Genomic DNA, 24,498 nt, shown 5'->3' with positions numbered 1-24,498 from the left:
TGCATTTCCCTGGTAATATTTAGATTCAAAATCCTTTTGTAGGTTAACAGTCATTTGAAGTTGCTCTTCTACAGATAATCATTCAGTCCAGAGGGATTAAAGACTTGAATGTAAAAAATAAAATTATCAAAATCTTAGAAACAAATTTAGGGTACCTAGGGGTTAAGGAGACCTCTTTCAATTCAAATGAGCAAATCAAGAATCTAAAAAGGAAAAGATATAAATATTTTACTATAAAAATAAAAATGTGGCTTTATTAAAAAACAATGACAAATGCTAGATTAAGAAAAATATTTGCCACACAAATAACAAAGGATTAGTATTTAAAATATATAAAAAGTATGCCTGGGTTTATAAGAAAAGGCAAATAAACCAACAAAAAATAGGCAAATATATATAAATAGGCAATTAATTGAAAATACTTTGAAGAATAGTAAAGTATGGCATCTGAATGAAGGCTTCCATTTGTCCATTATTTTTCTCTAGTGGGAATTTTCTTATAACTTCTAAGATTTAATATGCTTAAATGCTTTCCACATTCATTATGTTTATAGAGTGTCTCTTTAATGTATATTTTCTGTGAATTTTCAATTAAGTTTTCCCACATTCATAAAATATAGCTTATAAAATTCATCTTGTGGCACTGACATCTGGATGAATGACTTATTGTTCTCTATGTTAACTGAGTTTCTCTCTGATGTATTTTTTGATGTACAGTAAGGCTTGAACTACTCCTGAAGGCTTTTCCACATTCATTACATTTATAAGGTTTTTCTCCAGTATGCATCCTCAGGTGTACAGTAAAGTCAGAGTTTGTTCTGAAGGTTTTTCCACATTCTTCACATTTATAGGGCCTCTCTCCGGTATGAATTCTCTGATGTAGAGTTAGCTGTGATAGGGTAATACAACCTTTTCCACATTCCTTACAGGTATAGGGTTTTTCTCCAGTATGTGTTCTCCAATGCACTGTAAGGTATGAACCCCTCCTGAAGGCTTTTCCACAGACATCACACTTATAGGGCTTCTCTCCACTATGGATTTTCTGATGTTCTGTGACATGCACCATCTGGCTAAATGCTTTCCCACAGTCATTACATTTAAATGGTCTCTCTCCAGTATGTGTTCTCTGATGGGTATTAAAGCCGGAGTTACTTGTGAAAACCTTTCCACATTCATTACATTTATAGGGTTTCTCTCCAGTATGCCTTCGTTGATGCACAGTAAGCTGTGATGTATTAGTGAAGGCTTTCTCACATTCATTACATTTATAGGGTTTTTCTCCAGTATGTGTCCTTTGATGTACAATAAGGTATGACTTAGTCCTGAAAGATTTTCCACAATCATAACATTTATAGGGTTTCACTCCAGTATGAATTTTCTGATGCTCCTTGAGATTAACCATTTTGGTGAATGCCCTCTCACAGTCGGTACATTTATATGGTTTCTCTCCAGTATGAATCCTCTGATGTACGGTTAAGTGTGATTTTATTCTGAATGATTCCCCACATTCGTTACATAGATAAGGTTTCTCTTCAGTATGAATACGCTGATGTATAATTAGAGAAGAAGAACGCATGAAGGCCTTTCCACATTCATTACATTTATAAGGTTTCTCTCCTGTATGCATTCTGTGGTGGACAGTAAGGCATGAATAATTAATGAATGCTTTCCCACATTCATTACATTTATAGGGTTTTTCCCCTGTATGAATTCTCTGATGTTCTGTGAAATTTGCTATGCGGTTGAATGCTTTCCCACATTCACTACATTCATAGGGTTTTTCCCCAGTATGAGTTCTTATATGTACAATAAGGCTTGAATTACTTCTATAGGCTTTTCCACATTCATTACATCTAAAAGGTTTCTCTCCAGTATGAATTCTCTGATGAACATTAAAAATTGTGGTGTTCTTAAAAGATTTCCCACACTCATTGCATTTATATGGTTTCTCTTCGGTATGGGTCTTCTGATGTACACTAAGATATGACTTATTCCTAAAGGCTTTCCCACAATCATTACATTTGTAGGGTTTCTCACCATTGTGAGTTTCCTGATGTCTTGTAAGTTTTGATTTGTCACTAAAAGCTTTCCCGCAGTCACTACATTTATATGGTTTCTCTCCAGTTTGAATTCTCTGGTGCTGATTAAGACGGGCACACTGGCTAAATGATTTTCCACAGACATTGCATTGATAAGGTTTCTCTTTAGTATGGATTCTCTGATGTACCATAAGTGATGAAGAAGCAATGAAGGCCTTTCCACATTCATTACATTTATAAGGTTTTTCTCCAGTGTGAATTTTTTTATGCTGACTGAGATATGAAAGCTGGCTGAATGTTTTCCCACATTCATTACACTCATAAGGTTTTTCTTTAGTGTGAGTTCTTTGATGTTGAATGACTAATGACCTATAACGAAACGCCTTTCCACATGTACTACATTCATAGGGTTTTTCTTTATTATTAGACTTTTTCCCCAAAGTAAGTTCTGAAGTTTGCCTTATGGCTTTGCTATCTTGTGTAACCTTGCAAATTATCTTCCCCAAATGGGTATTTGTAATCAAATCTAAATTCTCTGTGAAATTTTCCTCATGTGTTTGGCATTTGCTGTGGGACTCTTCTGTGATAACTGCTGGTTCTGGAATAAGATCAGATCCAAATTTAAAATCTCTTTGATCAGTGGGAGTTTTCTTGTGTGTAATTATTCTTTGACTCAAATGACTCTCCTGACTATTTTGCAATCTTAATATCCTGTCATTCAATTTCCATAATCCTCCCATTCTAGAATCCCACAGACCACTCTCTGTGAGTTTCCCTACTATGGCCTCCTGTGATAAATCTTCAGGAATATCATCTGTTAGTGTAGCACTCTTGGTTGCAGGTTTGGTCTCCAAGTCTAGGAGATAAAAAGAGAAAAATCAAATAATTCCTTTCCTAAGCTGAAGAAATCTCACTAAACAGGGTAATAAAAGTGAAAAATGGGATGATAATATATAGTTCAAACTAATTTTTTTTTCTAGGAAGAAGAAGGTAGGATTAAAGGAGGCTAGCTGAGCAAGAACCAAAATGGCAAATTCAATTAGATTTTCTCCTATTAAAAACATTCATTCATGGTAACCATCCTAGAATCTAAGTCTCTCAAATATTTCTTCCTCTTCTCATTTCCTTTAGAGTCAACTTCTTTAGAGAGTATTCTTCATAAACTGTCACACTTCCTTGCTGCCCATTTACTCCACAAACCAGACATTTGTCCCTAATCATACTTTCTGTCTATTTGTTCTCATTCTTGATTGACTAGCATTGTTGTAAGGGCTTTCTCAAATTTCTCTGGAAGAACAATTTATTCAAATCTTTGTATATACCTTATAACAAACCTTTTGTAGAAGAAAACACTTTGATTTTCAAAAAGTGAGTTGAACATCAAACTAGTCAAAAATTAATATTTATACTTACTGATATTTTAAATAGTGACAATTACTTAATCAAGGGTAGCTTTTGCAACTTTTTTATGGACCCTAAAAAAATTTCTGACAATTTGTCAAAAATTCATTAAAAAAATTCTACTGCGGGTTACTGGTCTTACAACTTGTTTGTATGTGATATATATAGCACAAATATATATGTGATATATATGTGATCACATATATATGATATATATATCTTATATATATATATACATATGGAGAGAGAAAGAGAGAGAGAGAGGGAGACAGATGTTGATTGAGGGTCTCAGTCTGTTGCCTGGGCTAGGGTGCAGTGGAGTCATCATAGCTCACTGCAACTTCAAACTCCTGGGCTTAAGTGATCCTTCTGCCTCAGCCTCCTGCGTAGCTGGGACTACAGGCATGCACCACCACACTTGGCTAATTTGTCTATTTTTTTTGTAGAGATAGGGTCTTGCTCTGTTGCCCAGGTTGTTCTTGAACTCCTGGCCTCAAGTGATACTCCTACCTTGGCTTCCCAAGGTGTTCAGATTATAGGCATGAACCATCACACCAAACCTTGCAATTTAATATTTTCTATGTCACTTTTATACTTTAAAACATTTTTAATTCACTTGAAGGTAATCATATCTAAATGTTTAAAAGCAAATTTAATAAAAAACTTTTCTGGTAGTGGAATCATTTTATAACTTTAAAACTCACTTTTTAAATAATTAATTTTGTTTAAGTTATTTTGCCTATATGAAATTTAAATTAATTTTCTTTCATGCTGTTGCTTTTATTTTTTATCAGTTTTTCTTTTACCTTTCAATAGTTTTAATTAATTTGAGTATGTTTTTTTGTTGTCCTAGGACATTATATTGCCAATATCTGACAAAAATTTTTTTCTTTCAGAATAAAAGCTATAGAAAACACATCTATAACACCAACTTGGGATTAAGGAACTAATAATAAAAGGTCAAAAGAATATAAATTTGTAAAGCAGGCAAAGTTGCTATAAAATTTACTAAAAGTATACAAGCTTAGGGTGAAAAAAGGTTATTATATTAGCAACTAGAAATTTTCTTCAAAAAATTTACTTGCAGAAACTTCATTAATATGTATAAGCTAAATCCTCATCTTTCTTGAGTGAAAGCAAAATGTCACTCCCAAACAACAACAATAAAAAAATAATAAAAACTTTTACATTTGAGAGAGATGTACTTTGGTAATGTCAGACTAGGTAATTTGGACCAACATTATTGCTGATAACAATTAGGAAATCTGCATAAAAAAGAGAAACAAAGTCTGTTTGAAAGCATCTAAAAGCTAGAAAGACTTAAAGAATTACAATGAGAAGAATGAAACCCAGAAAGTGAGATCCTACCATCTAGTTTTATATAGCCAGTGAGGTAAGAAAAATTTTAAATTTTTAAGTGGTTGAAAAATGTATCAAAAGAATGATATAATGTGACATATTAAAATAATATGAAATTCAAATTTCAGAGTCCATAAATGAAGTTTTAGTGGAACACAACCATACTCACTGGTTAACATATTGCTTATGAATGTTTTTGTGTTACAGTGGCAGAATGGAGAGTTGCAACAGAGACCTATGACCCCACAAAGCCTAACATATTTGCTGCCTTGCTTTTCACATTAAAAGTTTGCTGGCTCCTACGTTAGATGGATGGTTCACTTCTCAACAGATTCTATGTAAGGCAGAAAAAAATGAAATGATATCTTCAAAATTTTATTAAATTCTTTATTAAAAGGATTTGTTCTGTAAAATTTGGATTCAGTCAAAAGACTGCACTCAAGGATCCAGAAAACCACATGTGGCCCCAAGACTGCAGGTTCCCCACCCCAAAGTCTTACGCAAAATATTCTCCAAAAATGAAAGTCAAAATAAAGATGTCTTAGGCAAAAAAGAGAGAAAAGAATATGGCACAAACATATCTGAATAAAAGGAAATATTAAAGGCTGTTCATTAGGCAGAAGAAAAATATCTTAGATATAAGCTTAGCAATGAAAAAATATGAAGAGAAAGGAAAGGTTAAAATTTGAGTGAGTTTAATGTACTGACTACCACACGAGGAAAATAAAATTTTTCCCTGGGGCCACAGCGTTTTATTAAAACAAAACAATTCTTTCTAATTTATTATTTTTGATTGTTTCTGTGAGTGAGTTATATGCCACAGAATTTATGTTTTTAGAATTAAATTGTCAATATTAATTGTAATAATAAGAACATCAACAAGTAAGATTTTCATGAACCAACTGCAGGGTTTTGCTTCATGCAGCCCTGGGCTCAAAACTAGCCTGAGTTAAATACAACTCACATGGTAGTCAATGTGTTAAATGAATATGTAATCTGACATATATAGAATTAAAATATATAACTTCAAAAAGATAAGTGAGGTTAAATGGAATAAGCTGTTTTATAGTCCTTATATTGTTTGTGAAGAAGGAAAAACCTGTATTAGACATTGAATCAAGGATGCATGCTTTAATCTCAGTATTAACCACTGAAAAAATAACTTAAAATGTTGTAATTACCAAATTATTAGAGGCAGAAAATAGAACAATAAAAGGTGATAAATCCAAAGGAAGGCATGAATGAGGAGAAAAAGAACAAAGGACAGGCAAAACACTTTCACAGCTAAATGACAGAGCTAAAGATTATGTAAATGTATTACAAACAAATGGAGTGAACACTCCAAAAGACACAAACTGTCAGATTGGTTAAAAAAAATTAACAGTATGCTACTTATAAAAGAAACACATAAAATACAAAGATACATAGAAGGTGAAAGTGAATAAGTGAAAGAAGCTATACAAACAACAATCAAAGGAAGGATCCTACAGTACTAATATCAGGCAAAATAGAATTCAATGCAAAAACCATTAACATGTAAGACACTTCATGATGACAAAAGGTCCAATTTACCAGAAAGATATAATAACTCTAATTTTGCATTTAGCTAATAACATAGCTTCAAAATACATAAAGAAAAAAGTTAAGTGAACTAAAATAAGAATTTGTATTCACAGTCTCACTAGCAGACTTAAAAAAAATCTTTCTCAACTGAGAGAATAAGCTTTTGTACACAGACTTTAGCAACATAATTAACATACTAACCTCTTGATATATTTAGAACACTGTACTCAATATCTAGACTATACATTTTTCCAAGGGCACTCAAAATGTTTACAGAAATTTATCATTTGGTAAATAAAGCAAGTTTTTAAAGAAATCTGCAAAGCCTGAAAAAATACAGAGCACGTTTTCTGACCACAGTAGGATTAAAGACAACAAGATTACTAGAAAATTCCTAAGTGGCCCAAAATTAAGAAAAAAACTTCTAAATAACCCAAGGGTCAAAGATAACACAATAAAAATTATTAAATATTTTAAACTAAAAAATTATGAAGATGACACATAAAAAGTGTGATATAGTCCTGACAGCTCTAAATAACCAGAAAAGAAGAATGGCCAAGAATCGATGGTATAAGTATCTAATTCAAGAAGTCAGAAAAAAAGATCCACAAATTAAACTCTAAGAAGGTAAGAAAATGAAATGATAAAGAGCAGAAAGTAATAAATCAGAGATCAAATATATAAGAAAAACAATTTAAAATGGTTCTTTAAAAGCCAAATGATATTGATTAACCCAAGACTGATTGAGACAAAAAAGAAAGAGGACACAAAAAATCAGTATCAGAAATGAAAAGTGACACATCACTTCAGATCCATATAAACATTTAAAAGATAAACAGGGGACAATATGCCAATACAATTAAAATTTAGATTAAATCGAGCAATTCCTAAGTAAACATAATTCATTCGGCTGAAAATTATAAATAGCAAATATGAATAGTCCTATAAGTAGTAAATATATAGAAGCTGTAATTAAACACTTTTCACAATAAAAGCTTGAGGCCCAGATGGCTTCCTGGTGAATTCCGTGCCCCATAAGAAATATCGCTTTCCCCTCTCTCACAACTCTCTTTCCTCACTATATGCTGATGACCTTGCCTCGCATTTTAGAAAATATGGAAGCTATCACAATAGATGCCTCGATCTTCCCACCACCAGTGGACCTACACATGCACCCATCTTCTCCATCGTTCCCAGTGTTACAACACAGGAGGAGAACTCTCTGCAAATTAAAGGTAAATTCTTCCTTTCCATTCTAGATTTCATCTCCTTCAAGCTCCACAAACACTTTAGTCCTTCAGTGATTCTCTTTGTCTGGCAACATCAATTTCTCCCTCTCTTTTGAGATAATGCTGTCAGCACTCACATATGCCATAGAAACTTCCATCTCAAAAATAAAATGAGTATTTTTCTTTTTCTTCCATTAAAATTTTTTTTTTTAAGAGATGAGGTCTTGTTCTGTCACCTAGGCTGGAGTGCAGGAGCAGGATCATGATTATAGCTCACTGCAGCCTTGAACTCTTGGGCTCAAGAGATCCTCCCCACAACCTCCCACAAGCCCAGCCTCAGCCTCCCAAGTAGCTGAGACTGTAGGCATGTGCCGCCACACCTGGCTGAGTGTCCTTGACTCCATTCTTTCCTCTAGCTGCTTCCCTATTTCTCTCTTCCTCTTCCCAGGGGGAAAAATCCCTTTTCTAAAGGGTTGTTTAAAACTATCTCCAATGTCTACCTTTCACTTACTCTTTTAAGTATATATACTAGTTGTGGATGGCATCATAATAAAATGAATACTGAAATGAACTAGATTCTAATTATTTCTTTTCATCTCCACTACCATCACCCTAATCAAAGTTACTGTCATCTCTTGCCTAGACTATTGTAACTTTACCTTACTGCCTGCTTTATGCACCCTGAAGCTCAATCTCTATAAATAGGGTTATTTTCTAAAAATCCTTAATTAAATCTTTCCATGCTTTTGCCCTCACATCATCTACAAGACCCTGCATGGCAGGCTCCTAACTCTAATCTTACTTTGTACCAGCTTCCCCTCACTTCTGTCACAACAGCTTCCTTTGATTTCCAGAACACATGACATACTTTTCTGTATCAGGCCCTTGGCATTGCTGTGCCCTCCGCCTGGAATGCTGCTCTTCTCCTCTGGCCTCTGCTGGCTTCTTCTGACCCGTCAGGCCTCAGCTTAAATGTCACTCCTCAGAGGCTCCCCTGAGCACCCTGTCTGAGGGAGGCACCCTCATATCACCCCAAGTACTCTTTCCTGTTCCCCGGTTTATCTCATAGCTGAAAGGCATTGTAGCTACCATTTAGATTGTTTTTATTTATTTACTTGCTAATTATCGATTGCTCAAAGTTGAATCTTCATGAGGGCAGGCACCCGGTCCATTTTATTCACCATTGTAAGCCCTAGTACCTTACAGCATATAGATGTATAATAAACACTGATTAAATAAATGAATATTGTATTTTGATTCTCAACTGATTCCTTGCTTGCATTCCCAATTAGTTAAGAACCTGGAAGGGGGGAAGAGGGTTCCCCCAAGGTTTCAGCAGGCTTACTGGTGAAGAAAGTTGAATAATGAGTAAATAGGTTTATGTTAAAACAAAATCAGTGGGGACCCTTAAGAGAGCATTTTCAAGAAAATGAAGGAAGAAATGTCAGATAATGGTGAAACAAATGAGAAAAACATAAAGTTAACTAGAGAGGATAGACCTGAAAGGGATATTTTATGCATGTTTGAATAAAGAAGAAATGAAGGAATAATTATGAAAATCATGTCCCCAAGAAAGCAGAATAGGATGGGATAGGGAACCAAAAGTGGAGGACCGAGAGAGGAGGAGAGACAAAGGAGTGACAGGGATGGCTGAGAGACATGGGGAGCTTTTCCTCTGAGACAGTTTTGAGCAAAGGTACCCCCCAAATACTTCAGATGCTCTGTTGACCTGTTACTTAAAATAAATCCCATCTTCCTGGTTCTGATTAACTCACTTGCATAGGAGGTTCTTGAAATTTCTTTCACCAGGGCCCATGGTCCTTTCCCATTCTCCAAATAGGAAATCATGTCTGGTTTGAAAACTGCAAGTCCTAGTCATAGAAAAATAAATAGGATTTGATTAGAGTGGTGCAGAAGAACTATCGCACCCAATGCAGTCTCAGTTTTTAATTTTCTGTGCAGAATGGCCATTACAGAAAGTTTTAGAGCTGCACTGTCCAATACAGTTGCCAAAAGCCACATGTAGCTATTTAAATTTGAATTTAAATTAATTAAATTTGAGGCCAGGTGCAGTGGCTCATGCCTAAAATCCTAGTACTATGGGAGGCCAAGGTGGGAGGACCACATAAGGCCAGGAGTTCCAGACCAGCCTGAACAAGAGCCAGATCCTGTTCTCCATAAAAAATGGAAAAATTAGCTAGGTGGGGTGGTGTGTGCCTATAGTCCCAGCTACTTAGGAGATTGAGGCAGAAGGATTTCTTGAGCCCAGGTTTTTGAGGTTGCAGTGAGCTATGATGATGCCACTGCAGACTAGCCCACACAAGAGAGCAAGACCCTGTCTCAAAAAAATGTAAAATTTAAAATTCAGTTCTTCAGATGGACTACCCAAATTAGCAAGTAGCTAGTGGCTGCCATATTGGACAGTACAGCTATAGAACATTTCTATCATAGCAGAATGCTCTATTGTACAGTGACGTTAGATCATTACAAAGGTATCTCAAAGGAGCTCAACACTATGATCCTGGTTTGGTGGGATAATAGATCATTGAAATAATATGAAAATGAATTTGTTCCTTTCTTTTTAGAGGTACTGATAGCTCCTATTTATGGAAGTGGTTAGAAAAAACTTTGGTTCAAAATCTGTGGGATTATCCTAGCACTTTGGGAGGCCAAGGCGGGCGGATTGCTCGAGGTCAGGAGTTCGAAACCAGCCTGAGCAAGAGCAAGACCCCGTCTCTACTATAAATAGAAAGAAATTAATTGGGCAACTAATATATATAGAAAAAACTAGCCAGGCATGGTGGTGCATGCCTGTAGTCCCAGCTACTTGGGAGGCTGAGGCAGCAGGATTGCTTGAGCTCAGGAGTGTGAGGTTGCTGTGAGGTAGGCTGATGCCACGGCACTCACTCTAGCCTGGGCAACAAAGCGAGACTCTGTCTCAAAAAAAAAAACAAAATCTGTGGGATTGTTAACAATCTCCAAGATGCCAATGAAATGTGTAATTCTTGTCTTAAAGTGGGCAGACCATTTGGTTAAGAATAAGAAATAGCATAACTCCCAACAACGTGCCCCTAAAATTAAGAGATTTTGATGCCTAAACTCTAAACCAAAATTCAATTAAGTACTTCAGTGGCTCTGTATTTTGGGCAAACCTGGTCTAATGGGCAGGTACATCAGCACAAAGATACATTACCCTTACCCAGGGAGACCAGATTCCTGTAATTCTCTAGCATCACTTCCTTGTGCAGGTTCCTCTGTGTAGGGTCCAATAACCTCCATTCCTCCAGTGTGAAGTCTACAGCCACATCCTTGAATGTCACTGATTCCTGAAATAATTACACTGTGATCAAACAGAGACTATACAATTACACTTGTTAGGCAGACTATTACATAGAAAACTGGGGAAGAACTCCAGAAATCAGAATCACTAAATGATTATGTAGGTCAACCAGTTCATCCCTTATAGGATATAGGAATCTCTCCAGTGACAAGAACTTAAAACCATAAAAGGAAGCTTATTCCATCTTCAGAGTATAACCTGATAGCAGGATTTTTTGATAGATGTTAATATTTACATCAATGGAAGATAATTGAGAGTCTATAAATAAATCCTTACATTTATGTTCAGTTGATTTTCAACAAGGGTATTAAGACAATTCAATGGGGGAGAATAGTCTTTTCAACAAACGGTGCTGAGACAACTGGATATTCACATGCCAAAGAATAAAGCTGAATTCTACCTCAGATGATATATAAAATTAACTCAGAATGGACTACAGACCTAAACATAATAACTAAAACTATAATATAAAACTCATAGAAGGAAAGATAGAGAAAAATCTCCATGACCTTTAAATGGATTCTTAGATATGACACCAAAAGCATAATAGACAAAAGAAAAAAAACCAGATAAGTTGGATTTCATCAAAATTAAAAACTTTTATGCTTCAAGGAACATCATTAAAAACTCAAAAAGACAATTCACAGAATGTAAGAAAATATTTACAAACCATTTATCTGATAAAAGAGTTGTATCTAGAACATATAACGAAACTCTTACAACTCAAAAATAAAAAGACAAATAATCAATAAAAAATGGGCAAAGGACTTGAATAGACATTTATTCAAAGAAGACACACATATGGCCAATACAGACATGAAAAGATGCTCAAAGCCGCTAGTCATTAGGAAAATGATAAGATGCTATAAGATGCAATAAGATACCATTTCACTCCTAACAAGATGTGTATAATCAAAAAGATAGACATTAGCAAGTGTTGTTGAGGATGTAGAGACATCGCATCCCTCATACATTGCTGGAGGGAATATAATATGGCACATCTGCTTTGGAAAACAATCTGACAGCTCCGCAAGTGGTTTAACATAGAATTATTACATGATGTAGCAATTACAATCCTAGGTGTATATATCCAAGTGAAATGAAAACATGCTCACACAAAAACCTGTACACAAATGTTCATAGCATCATTATTAACTGCCCCAAAGTGGAAACAACTCAAATATCCATCAACTGACAAATGGATAAACAATATGTGGTAGAACTATACAATTGAACATTATTTGGCCATAAAAAGGAATGAAACACTGACACATCCTACAACACGGATGAACCTTGAAAACATTATACTAAAGTGAAAGAAGTCAGTCACAAAGGACTATATATTATATAATTACATTTATATGAGATGTCCAGAATAAGCAAATCTATAGAGACAGATTAGTGGTTGTCAGAGGCTGTAAGGAGGGGGAATGGAGAATACTGCTAATGGGTATAGGATTTCTTTTTGGGGGTGATGGAGAGTTCTGGAATTAGCAGTGATGGCTGTACAACTCTGAATATATTTAAAACCCACTGAAATGTACACTTTATGGATTTTATGGTATTACCTTAAAATTATTATTAATGGTAATATTTTAATAAATTATTATTAAAAATACTTCCAGAAAATAATATTTTTTGCTTCTAAGGGGAAAATCAGGTAAAGAAATAATCATGAAAAATCAGAAAGTTATGTTATGTGAAGAAAAAATCAGGCTGGGTGCAGTGGCTCACACCTGTAATCCTAGCACTCTGGGAGGCTGAGGCAGGTGGATGGTTTGAGCTCAGGAGTTCAAGACCAGCCTGAGCAAGAGCAAGACCCTGTCTCTACTAAAAATAGAAAAAAAGTCAATCGGGCAACTAAAAATGAAAAATATTAGCTGAGTGTGGTGGCATGTGCCTGTAGTCTTAGCTACTCAGGAGGTTGACAGGAAGATCGCTTGAGCCCAGGAGTTTGAGGTTGCTGTAAGCGAGGCTTGACATCACAGCACTCTAGCTGGGCAACAGAGCGAGACTTTCTAAAAAAAAATTAATTAATTAAAAAAGAACAAATCAAATGCTGTTATAGAATGTGGAAGTGAGAATTAAGGCTTGAAACACAGTCAAACAATGGAACCTTCCTTTGCCATGTTGGATAACCCTTAGACAGGCTTGTGAGACAATGGTCTAATATGACAATTAAATGGCATATGTTTATCTTTTGCCTTATTTCTAAGTTTTGGATAATTTTTCCTAACAATAAATTTTTAATTTTTATTTTTTCTAGAAAAATCAAGTGTATTCTGTACTCACAAATAAGAAAGCTTTACAAATATAATGAAATAAAGTATCTAAACCAACTTAAACCTATCTTAAGACCATATTCACCAATGTTGACATATTCTTGATATTTTTAATAGTACAGTATTGGATCTTACAATGCAAAGCAAGAATTGACTATGATGATAGGATACTTTGTCCTTAGCAATTATGATGTTTTACTATCTACGAGATTAGGGCTGGCACCTCTGAGAGAAATGAAATTTGTTAGGTTAATACCACAAGCCCTGGGAATATCACATCTATCAAATATAACATTAATTGTGAACTTGCAATTAACTGGAAACATTAAGAATTAGGGGAAATAAAAGAGGCATTTTCTCTTTATTTATCTCACATATAAGAGCTTAGGTATTACCTTTACCAATTCTGTTTCTTCTTCCTGAAAGTGAAGATCTTCATCTGGCTGGGTAACTTCAGAACTCTAAAGGGACACAGGATAAGAACACTCAGTGAAAAGCTGCCTATGACCTATGACAGAGCCTCAACAAGCGCCACCAAGCCACACGGATGTGGTGTATGTGGGATGACCTCTTTTATGGTTTTACTTAGGACTGAAATTAAGGTACTATGTAACATTCAACTATAATCCTCTTTCCCCTTGTTTGAGACAACGACAAACACAGACATGATTGAACAAGATATAACTGCATGATTTTACAGGCAGCCTTTAACAACGAACCTATCAAAACAAAAGTAAACTTATAATAAAGGCCTGTCAGACACTTCACAATTCTGCTTTTTCATATGGGGATGAACTCTATTTCTATCTTGCTATCTATCTTGCTCAAGAATAATATTCAAAACCTATTAATATCATCTGTTTTCTGCAATTGAAAAATTATTACCGAGTCTAGGGGGGACACAATTCAGTAGTCTCTCAAGAAATATTTCAGCAACCCCTCATAACATTGTTTTCTTCCAAACCTTAAAAACTATATCTACATGAAGGCCTGATTTCATAAATAAAAAGAAATTTTATTTTACCTTCTAATGGTGGTTATGTATTCAGATTTTGTCATTTAAAAAATTATAGGCAATAAAACTATACACTTAAATTTCATTAGGAAAAAATGTTATCCTAGCTGCTCCCTCCCAAGTCCTTGTCTAAAAAAGTAAATATTCAGTTTCCAGAAAATTAATGCTGATATGAACCCTCAATCTCTGGTAATTAAGGATGGGCTTGATCAGGCTGTGATATGTGACTAGAAAAATATGGGTGAACCTAGTGATCAAGTGCCACATTTCATAATTTATCTTTTCAGGGGTATGTTTTAAGGACTATTTACATGTTACACACTATGGCTACAAAGAATAAAAGATCACTACTACAGGTTATTACAGATCATTACAATATATATTACAATTATATTTGTTGGTATTACCTTTCTTCAGAATCCCCTATTTCAAAAAGTCACTGCTAAAACACAGCTTTTATCACATTAATACTCATTCCAAATACACTCAATCACACACACATACACGTACATTTAAATTTCTTTAGGGAAACATTAAAAGATTCATCTTAAATATCTAATTTCCAGCCCTGTCACAACTTTCCGATTTGAATCACTAGCTCACCTACTGTTCTCTGCCCCTGAGCTTTGCCCTTAAACTCCTTTTTCACCTGAAGTATCCTCACTTTATGTCAATTTAAATCCCCCTTCTAATTGGGTACCAGCTTAAATCTATCTATCCTCATGAGTTTCCTGTGACCACACTCTCTTTCCTTCTCTTTCCTTACATAGCACTCATAATCTTTATCATACTGCTAAGCAACTACTATTCACCTGAATAGATTATGTAACTATTCTTTTTGTATGCCTTACCTCAATGGGACTGTAACCTCTCTACAGCCATGCCCTGTACCTTAAACATGTTCTTTCCCTCAATGTCATCTATTAAGTTTGATCACTTCTTAATGAGTAGAAAAGAGGTCACTGAGAGTAGCACTAGGGGAATAGTCCCTACGAATTAGGGTTAGGGATGTGTGTGTGTGTGTTTGTGTACATATTTTTTCCCCAAAAATTTCCTGAACAAAAATTTCCAACTGAAAAATATTCCATTCTGCTACCCCATAAATAACTGAAAATTTCTGGGAACAATACAAATTTAACATCAAAACTGAAGATGCCTATCATCATTAAAGACAGCCCAGATATTTTTGGAAAGATCACATGTCCAGATATTTGGTTCAGTAAGTATAGTGAATCCTCCTATAGATTACAGCCTTTATTGTGATGAAGCCAGTTTTCATGGGTCAATTTGGTTCAGTTCCTAGAAGGGGTGTGCATAAAGTAGAAAGTCACAAGACTTCAGGAAAAGTAAACACACTCTGAAACCAAAACAGCAGGTCAGAAAAAGAGGAAATACCAACTTACCTGAGGTCCAGCTGAAAAAACCACAGCAGCCATAATGTCTGCCTCTGTGTCCCCCTCTCTGGAAAGAGTGGAGTCTTGCAGAGACATCTCTGAGGAAGAGAAACAGGCCATGAAAACCACTCCTGCTTTGGGAATTTCAGACTCACCAAGTTAGAATCCTGACATACAAGTGAGCACGACCTCCCTAAGGAAACACAAAAGTAACCCCCGAGATCAGTGAAGGACAAAGATCCTTGCTCCTGGAGATCTTGATATTTTAATACCGTTAAATGTAGTCACTAGCAGGCCAGACATTGTACAAGGAGCCTTTAAAATACTTTCTCATTTAATCTTCACATTAACTCAATAGGAATGGTATTCCCATTCCACAGATGAGGAAACTGAAGCTAAGACAAATTAAACTATTTACCCAAGGCCGTGAAGATACATGACTCCAAATCAATCTAATTCCAAAGCCTGTACCTTTTCTACTAAATCAACATGCTGTGTGAAGTGAAAGAAAATTATTCAATCTTTGCCACAATCACCTACTAATCTAACAAATATTCTAAAAATCTTTTTCTGTCTTTTCCTGTGAAAAGCCAATTTCCTAAAATTTTCAGAGACCTCAGCTTCATATAAGGAAAACACTACAACTTCAAAATTTAAATGATATTAGAAACTCTGACATGTCCTCCCAATCTCATATTCAAATAGATATTTATCCTTTCTGTATCAGGCAAACTTAAATAAAAACGAAGCAGGGATAAAAACAATAATAATAGAAGGGATATGAACTTCAATGCACAATGCATTAAGCATTAGTCCTTTTATATTAAAAAAAGTACATGGCTAATACAGGATTTATACTGTGGAGAAACAGGGTGGCAGAGACTTTATTCAGGTATGCCTGGGCACTGGTCCTGCTTGTCTAACTTTGACAAGAGATATACTGCTGCTGAGTCTGGTGCAAGAACCAGGGTGCCTGATTTATGGTATTCCCGTATACCAATGGTACAGACTGTTAATATAAATGCTTCTATAGCCTTAGTCTCATAAAGGGCAGTGACATAATAAATATCAAGTTTTTGAGAAACTCTACCTTGTGCAAAAAGTGTTACAAGCAACTATACGGCCCTTCAGTGAGGGACTTTGTTATGCTTAAACATGCTCAACCCACTCCTGCACTGAATGTGCACCTTGCTTCCCATAAGGTTCAGCAGCTTTTGCTCAATAAACACAGCAGGACTTAATCTAACCTTACAGTTTATACCAATCAGAAGATCATCTGAAATGATACTTGCAGTACTTAACCATTATCTTCTGAAAAAAAAAGAATATTAATATTAATATAAAAGCAAGGCTGTCATAAATGCAAAGAACATTAGAGATACCAAGAAATGAGACAGATATGCGTAGAGTGAAACTTATACTGTGAAAGCTGCCAAATTAATTTTCTAACTTAAAAAGGAGACCAGGGTTTAGTTAAATCAAGAAAATACGTGAGAGGGAGAAGCAAGATGGTGGATGAGAAACACTGCCAGACAGAGTGTCTCTGCCAAAAAGACAGATTCTAGCAGAATTTAGAAGAAAGAAGCAAGAAGATGAGCAAACACCGGACAAGGGTCGGAAGGAGGGGTACCTGAGACCACAGGAGACCCACGGGAGGAGGTTGCAGAGGAGAACTGGAAGCAGAGACCTCTGGGGCAGCCCGGAGACGAGTGGCAAGGGTAGGTGAAGTGGTTAACTCTCCCCTCCCCTGCACCTTGGACTGTTGGTGGGCTCCTCAGCGGGTGGAGAGACCTGCAGACACCAGCCCAGAGACGGCTGCCGCCAGCGAGTGGTAAGCCTGGAGCGGACGGGGCACCAGGCTCCCAACTCCCACAGGGCAGCTCCATGTGCACAGACCCAAGCCGCGCAGCCGGCGCCATATTGCCTCCTCCCCTCCCCCAACCCTACCTGTGGCTGCCAAAAGGGACAATATAGCTACCAGCTGGAGGCACCTCCAGGGAACAGACCTTCACTTTTGGGGCACTACAGCTGACTGAGAGGAACTCAGATGGTGAGCTCCCTACCCGCCAGCCCTCCCAGGTGCTGCTGGCACGGTGATCCCAGGAGAACGGGGCAGACCCTGAGGCTGAGAGACATAGACCCAGCTTGGGCTCCCTGTGGGTGAATTGAGACTGGCACTCCTCTCCCTGGTGGGGATATAGTTTGAACTCTGGGACCCAGAGGTCAGACCTGCAGACCACATCCCGTGCACCCAGGTCTCGCATTGCTCGGGGCACAGAAGTATACGTGAACAGCCTACTGTGTTGTGTGTGCCTTCAGGGGCAGATCAGCGTCCTAGAGGGCAACCCTCCCCCCAAAGGGAGGCCGTGCGCCCAGCCCAGGTGGCGTTCCTGTGCAGGGAACCTCCCGGCCGGCATCACAGCCAGGGGAGGCCTAGTGGCATGAGGTCTGGCCTGCTGGCAGAAGCCCAGGAGTAGCCGCGGAGTTGGGGAGGGTGGAAAGAAGCCAGGCCCTCTCCAGACTGCGGGTCTCAGACAGTCCCACCCCACACTTAGACTTTCTGACTGAGCCCAGCCCCTCCCTGACAGCTTTTCCTGGAAGCAGAGACCAGAACTTTGACCCCTGCTAACGGCATTGGTGGTGCCTGAGGGCAGGCTGACCCAACCCAGCTCCGCCCAGACTCTCTCCTAGACCAGCCCTCACTGAGGGGGAGAAAAGGACACACCTGGAAGTCCCAGGGCCCCACCCACCACCTGAGGCACTAGAGTGCCTCTCTAGAGGAACAAGAGCTGGTTACAGGACACAAAAACAACAGCGTAGCCTGTTCCCCGGAGCAAGCGCCACCTACTGACAGGGAGGACATTCTGCACACCCTTTTCATGGCACCTACTGACGCATCATACAGGGAGTGGTCAAATCTCACCCACAGAAACCACCTACCAGCTCAGAAACTAAACAAGGCATGTGAATACCCAAACAAAAACCTAAAGAAAAGAAGAAACAACTGATCGACACGGGAAGAAATCAGCAAAGGAACTCCGGAAATATGAAGAACCAAACGGAAACCACACCCCCAAAGAGGAGCCCCAGCCCCTTAGAAACAGACACAAATCAGAAACAGAAACAGACCAAAATCAGGCAACCAAAATGACAGAAGAGGAATTTCGAATGTGGATCCTAAGAAAATTCAATGACCTGCAAGAACAACTCAATAACCAACACGAAGAAACCACAAAAAGCCTCCAGGACCTGGAACAAAAGTTCACTAAAGAAATCGACAGCATGAAGAAAAGTTTAACTGAACTCCTGGAAATGAAGAATCAATTCAGGGAACTACAAAATACAGTGGAAAGCCTCAAGAACAGTGCAGATCAAACAAAAGAAAGAATCTCAGAGATTGAAATTAATACCTTCCAATTAAATAAATCAGTCACAGAGACAGAGCAGAGAAACAAGAGAAAAGAGCAAAGCCTACAAGAAATGTGGGATTATGTGAAGAAACCTAATGTGAGGATCATAGGGTTACCAGAAGGGGAAGAAGAAAACACACAAGGGTTGGACAAGCTTTTTGAAGATATAATAGAGGAAAATTTCCCAGGCCTTGCTAAAAATCTCCATATACAATTTCAAGAATCTCAGAGGACCCCTGGGAGATTCAATGCAAATAGGAAGACTTAACAACATGCAGTCATCAGACTGACCAAAATATCAACTAAAGAGGCCCTTCTAAGAGCTGTAAGATGAAAGAAGCAAGTAACATACAAAGGAAAGCCAATCCTAATAACACCAGACTTCTCTACTGAGACTCTACAAGCAAGGAGAGACTGGGGCCCCATTCTCACTCTCCTGAAACAAAACAATGCCCAGCCTAGAAGCTTATTCCCTGCAAAACTAATTTTTGTATATTAAGGAGAAATCAAGACATTCTCAGATAAGCAAACACTGAGGGACTTCACCAAGACAAGACCAGCCCTTCAAGAAGTACTCAAGACAGTGTTACAAAAACATACATTGGGGAAAAGAATCCTTATTCAATAAATGGTGCTGGGAAAACTAGATAGCCACATGTAGAAGACTGAAACAGGACCCACACCTTTCACCTCTCACAAAAATCAACTAACGTTGGGTAACAGATTTGAACCTTAGGTGTGAAACTATTAGAATTCTAGAGGAAAATGTTAGAAATACTCTTCTAGACATTGGCCTAGGCAAAGAATTTATGAAGAAGACCCCAAAGGCAATCACAACAGCAACAAATATAAACAAATGGGACCTGATCAAATTAGAAGGCTTCTGCACAGCCAAAGAAACCATCAAGAGAGCAAACAGACAACCCACAGAATGGGAGAAAATTTTTGCAAGCTACACATCTGATAAAGGGCTGACAACTAGAATCTATTTAGAACTCAGGAAAATCAGCAAGAAAAAATCAAACAACCCTATCAAAAAATGGGCAAAGGACATGAACAGAAACTTCTCAAAAGAAGACAGAATAATGGCCTACAAACATATGAAAAAATGCTCAACATCTCTAATCATCAGAGAAATGCAAATCAAAACGACAATGAGATATCACTTAACCCCAGTGAGAATGGCCTTTATCCAAAAGTCCCCAAACAACAAATGTTGGCCTGGATGTGGAGAGATAGGAACACTCCTACACTGCTGGTGGGACTGAAAACTAGTTCAACCTCTGTGGAAAGCAATATAGAAATACCTTAAAGCGATACAAGTAGATCTACCATTTGATCCAGCAATTCCACTACTAGGCATCTACCCAAAAGATCAAAAGTCACTTTATGAAAAAGACACCTGCACTCGAATGTTTATAGCAGCACAATTCACAATTGCAAAGTTGTGGAAACAACCCAAGTGCCCATCAATTCATGAGTGGATTAATAAAATGTGGTATATGTATACCATGGAGTACTACTCAGCTTTAAGAAACAATGGTGGCCAGGCGCTGTGGCTCACGCCTGTAATCCTAGCTCTTGGGAGGCCGAGGCGGGCGGATTGCTCAAGGTCAGGAGTTCAAAACCAGCCTGAGCAAGAGCGAGACCCCGTCTCTACTATAAATAGAAAGAAATTAATTGGCCAACTGATATATATATATAAAATTAGCCGGGCATAGTGGCGCATGCCTGTAGTCCCAGCTACTTGGGAGGCTGAGGCAGAAGGATCACTCGAGCCCAGGAGTTTGAGGTTGCTGTGAGCTAGGCTGACGCCACGGCACTCACTCTAGCCTGGACAACAAAGCGAGACTCTGTCTCAAAAAAAAAAAAAAAAGAAACAATGGTGATATAGCACCTCTTGTATATTCCTGGATGCAGCTGGAATCCATTCTACTAAGTGAAGTATCTCAAGAATGGAAAAACAAGCACCACATGTACTCACCAGCAAATTGGTATTAACGGATCAACACCTCAGTGGCCATATAGGAGTAACATTTATCGGGTGTTGGGAGGGTGGGAAGGGGGAGGAGGGGATGGGTACATACAACCACAACGAGTAGGATGTGCAACATTTGGGGGACGGACATGCTTGAAGCTCTCACTCGAGGGGGGCATGGGCAATATATGTAACCTTAACACTTGTACCCCCATAATATGCTAAAATAAAATAATAAAAAAAAGAAAATATGTGAGTAGTCTGTTCCATGACACTGGATTTCGCTAGGTATAATGAAAACCTTTCGGTGGAAAAGAAACAATGAGAAGTTGAGGGAGGAAAAATAGTGCAGTGTGGAGGTAAGACTTTGATAAAGAAAACAGAGGAGATTCCTTTATTGAAGCCTCAAGGTTGTTAAAATATACCCCAACAGACAAAATAGACTCCCTGTGGCTAAAATGAGCCACACCAAAAGCAGAGTCTAAAGGCTAGCAGAGTTAGTCAAGTATCCCTCTGTTACTAACTGCCATAAGGTTTCCTTCCTGTAGTTAAGCAGGAACAAGCTATTGCCCAAACAACTACAAAATTTCCCAGCTGACCCCAACAGATCACCTGATACCAGCAGCTGAACCTTCCCCCTACACCTTGCGGTCTGGCCACAACTCTGATTGGACAAAGGACCAGTCCTACAAACATTGTTTACTGATACATGGCAGCCAGACCTAAAGCCAGTTTCAGCCAGCTTACAGAGACTGCAGGAACTGTCTTTGTGCCCTGTAGCTTACTTTTTGATGTAAAGAGCCAAATTCCACCTCATTTTAATGCTAAAACCTCACCCTGAAATGAATATGGAATATATGTTACATTATGCTTACCCACTGTGCACTGCCTGACTTCCCTCATGAATATTCATAGATTTCCCCCCAACCCTGCTCAATATGTATGCAAGGCTGACCCTGTGAGACATACAAACCAGCTTCCCCATCCCTCTGGACATGCAGATTGTTCTCCTTCTGAAAATAAAGTTTTCTCTTTTCCTTCCTCTGTGGATCTCATGGTCTTACAAAAGTGGTTTTATCTTACACTAGTGTTTCTCTAGATTTATTGTAGGTCATGGATCCCTTTGCAAATCTAATGAAAATATGAATTCTCTGCCAGAACCCCCTCACATATAATTAGAGGGGTCTCAAATCTGAGAATGCAAAAAACTACTTAATAGAAAGGAAATTCTTTGGCTCCATCCAAGATCTAAATCTGGATCTTTACTCTAGGTGTGAGGCACAGAAATCTACAGTATCAACAAGAACCTTAGTTTTTTTTTTTTTTACCTTAAATAGTGTCCTAAAGTCAACTCCTGAACCTCAAATTAAAACTCTTTACACACTTGAAAATCCAATTGAAATACGTTTTACCAAGAGGATTCTAGAGCCCAGGCAAAGCTGTGGCCCTGCACTAGTTCCCTCAGCTGAGTTTCTGCCTCAAGACAGGTGTTCCTTTAAATACTCCTCATCTCACAGTTCAGAAGCAACACCTTTGCTAAGTTTGAAGACAATTTAAAACAATAATTGGAACTTTTCTAACAAATATCAACAATGACTACATAACAACACCAGTAAACCTTAACTTTTTGGGCGTTATGGACCCCACATGAAAATCTGACCTTGTCCAGAATAATGCACATTCCTAAATGATGTTGCATATTCTTTTAGGGAGCTTGAAGACTCTCTCTCAACGCCTACACTGACCCTCAAGTTAAGTAGTCCAGTTTTAAAAGGTTGCAAAGAAAAAAATGAACCAAGAGAAATAATAATAATATTTTTTCCCCATACACTAAAGCAGATCTACAAAGAGCAATATAAGACATTTCAATCCAAGGAACTAAGCAATGGTTTTCTGTACCTTTAAAATTTATTAAGAATGACCTGTTTAATTATTTAGAATTTCTTTTTAAATTTGTAAAGATTAATAAACTCCTCCTTGGCAATAAGCAGATCAGGCTAGTAAAATGTTTAACCAAATTGTGCAATAAACATTGTATTTTATAATCAGATTAAACAATACTATTCAACATACAATATATTCAGCGTGATCTCAATTGTGTAAACATAATGTATAGAAAAAAAACTGCAAGTGACTAAGCCAAACTACTGAGACCTCTGACCTGGGGCTGTGATATTTATCATTCTTCCTACTTTCTGTATTTTCCAAGTAGACAATAAGAAGTATCTATATATACATATAAGTTTGGTATAGCAATAAAATCCCAGAGAGGCAGTCCACATTCTCAGGTTCTAACCTTGGCTTGGCTACTATGACTATAGGCAAGTCACTTGAACATAATGAATCAGTTATTAGCAAATGAGAGTAAACCCATTGTATGTTTCCACTTTCCCCTTTGACATTATGCAGAAGATATCTAGGCCAATAATATTTCCCTAGTCATAATTTTTCTAGATATTTTGTTCTAGATGCTATCTTCCCAACCAATGCAAAAGTATCAAGAGAAAGGGAGGAAATTTCACTTCCTAAGCCAGTGTAGTTATTTAAAAATAATGAAGGGTCCAGGACTGTTCTTGCTGAGAATTTCAGCGCTATGGACCAGTCCAGCACTTCCCAACCAATGCAATGATACTATTGTCATGTCAGGGAATGAGTGACAAGTGATTTAAAGGTGGTTACGGTGTTTGAAATGCCATAAAATGGGTCGCCAAGAAAAGCTGCTTGGGTTGCTCAGAAGAGCAGCGCAGGTCACCCAATGTGAACTCCCGCCAGCCTCGCCCTCTTTCCCCAAGTGTCCTTCTCCGCGCAGTCAGGGGTTCCCCGCCTCACTGCAGCAAAGGCGCGGGACGGGAAGGCAGCGAAGGTCCGGCCAGGGGCCCGTCCGCCCTAGTCGCGCTCCAGCCCCGGCCCCGCGTCCCGCACTGTCCAACCCCAGCGCAGCCAGGCCCCCTGGGCCGTTCCCGCGTTCCGACCGAGAGAGGAGACCGGATAGGGTCGGGGACCGCCCTACGAGGGAGGCCGGGTGGAGACGCAGCCGACGCCCAGGCAGGAGGCCCGGCCCCAATCGCCTCTCAGGGGTGGGCGGGTCCGCTCAGGGACAGGGGCTCTGCAGGGAACGGCCACGCCCCGGACGCCGCCGGGAGCCCAGCGCCGAGGGAGGGGCGGCCGGGAACAGAGGCCTGGCGCCCGGGGCAACGAGTACCTGGCGGCCGAACTGAGGGCACTCGCAGAGCAGGGCGGGAACGCTTCCAGCAATGGCGCCGGCTCAGCTGGGCCGGCCTCCGGGCAGGCCACTGCGCCTGCGCAGCAGGGCGTCGGAACTACAGTGCCCAGCATCCTCAGCGCCCGCGTTCCCCCCGCCCCTTTTGTCTGCATTCCTGAGGGAATTGTTTATCTACTCTTAGGGTAACCTAAAAGATTCCATCAAATTGGAGATGTTTCTGCTGAGAGGCTATGATTATGATCATGATTATGTATCATGATTATGT

General features: G+C 38.5%; 1 protein-coding gene across 1 annotated transcript; it reads right to left on the bottom strand.

The window, feature by feature from the left end:
* Positions 1-204: 204 nt before the first annotated feature.
* ZNF624 (zinc finger protein 624) lies at positions 205-24,287 on the bottom strand. The gene is made up of 6 exons (XM_012747993.2): positions 24,213-24,287; positions 15,632-15,720; positions 13,609-13,674; positions 10,791-10,917; positions 9,367-9,462; positions 205-2,895 (listed from the first exon to the last, which is right to left on the bottom strand). Exons 2-6 carry the CDS (start codon positions 15,716-15,718, stop codon positions 674-676), a joined length of 2,598 nt encoding a protein of 865 aa, XP_012603447.2. The 5' UTR covers positions 15,719-15,720; positions 24,213-24,287; the 3' UTR covers positions 205-673.
* Between the last annotated feature and the right edge of the window lie 211 nt (positions 24,288-24,498).

Source organism: Microcebus murinus, chromosome 18 (genome assembly GCF_040939455.1).
Source record: "Microcebus murinus isolate Inina chromosome 18, M.murinus_Inina_mat1.0, whole genome shotgun sequence".
NCBI lineage: Eukaryota > Metazoa > Chordata > Mammalia > Primates > Cheirogaleidae > Microcebus > Microcebus murinus.
The sequence above is the reverse complement of the archived record's forward strand: the minus strand, read 5'-3'. Positions and strand labels throughout refer to the sequence as shown.

Coding starts and splice junctions, on each gene's coding strand:
- ZNF624 (XM_012747993.2), bottom strand. CDS start 15,718: ATGTCTCTGCAAGACTCCACTCTTTCCAGAGAGGGGGACACAGAGGCA. Junction 10,918..13,608: donor AAGAAACAGAATTGGTAAAG/GTAATACCTAAG, acceptor TAATTATTTCAG/GAATCAGTGACATTCAAGGA. Junction 2,896..9,366: donor TTCAAGAACCTCCTATGCAA/GTGAGTTAATCA, acceptor TTTATCTCCTAG/ACTTGGAGACCAAACCTGCA.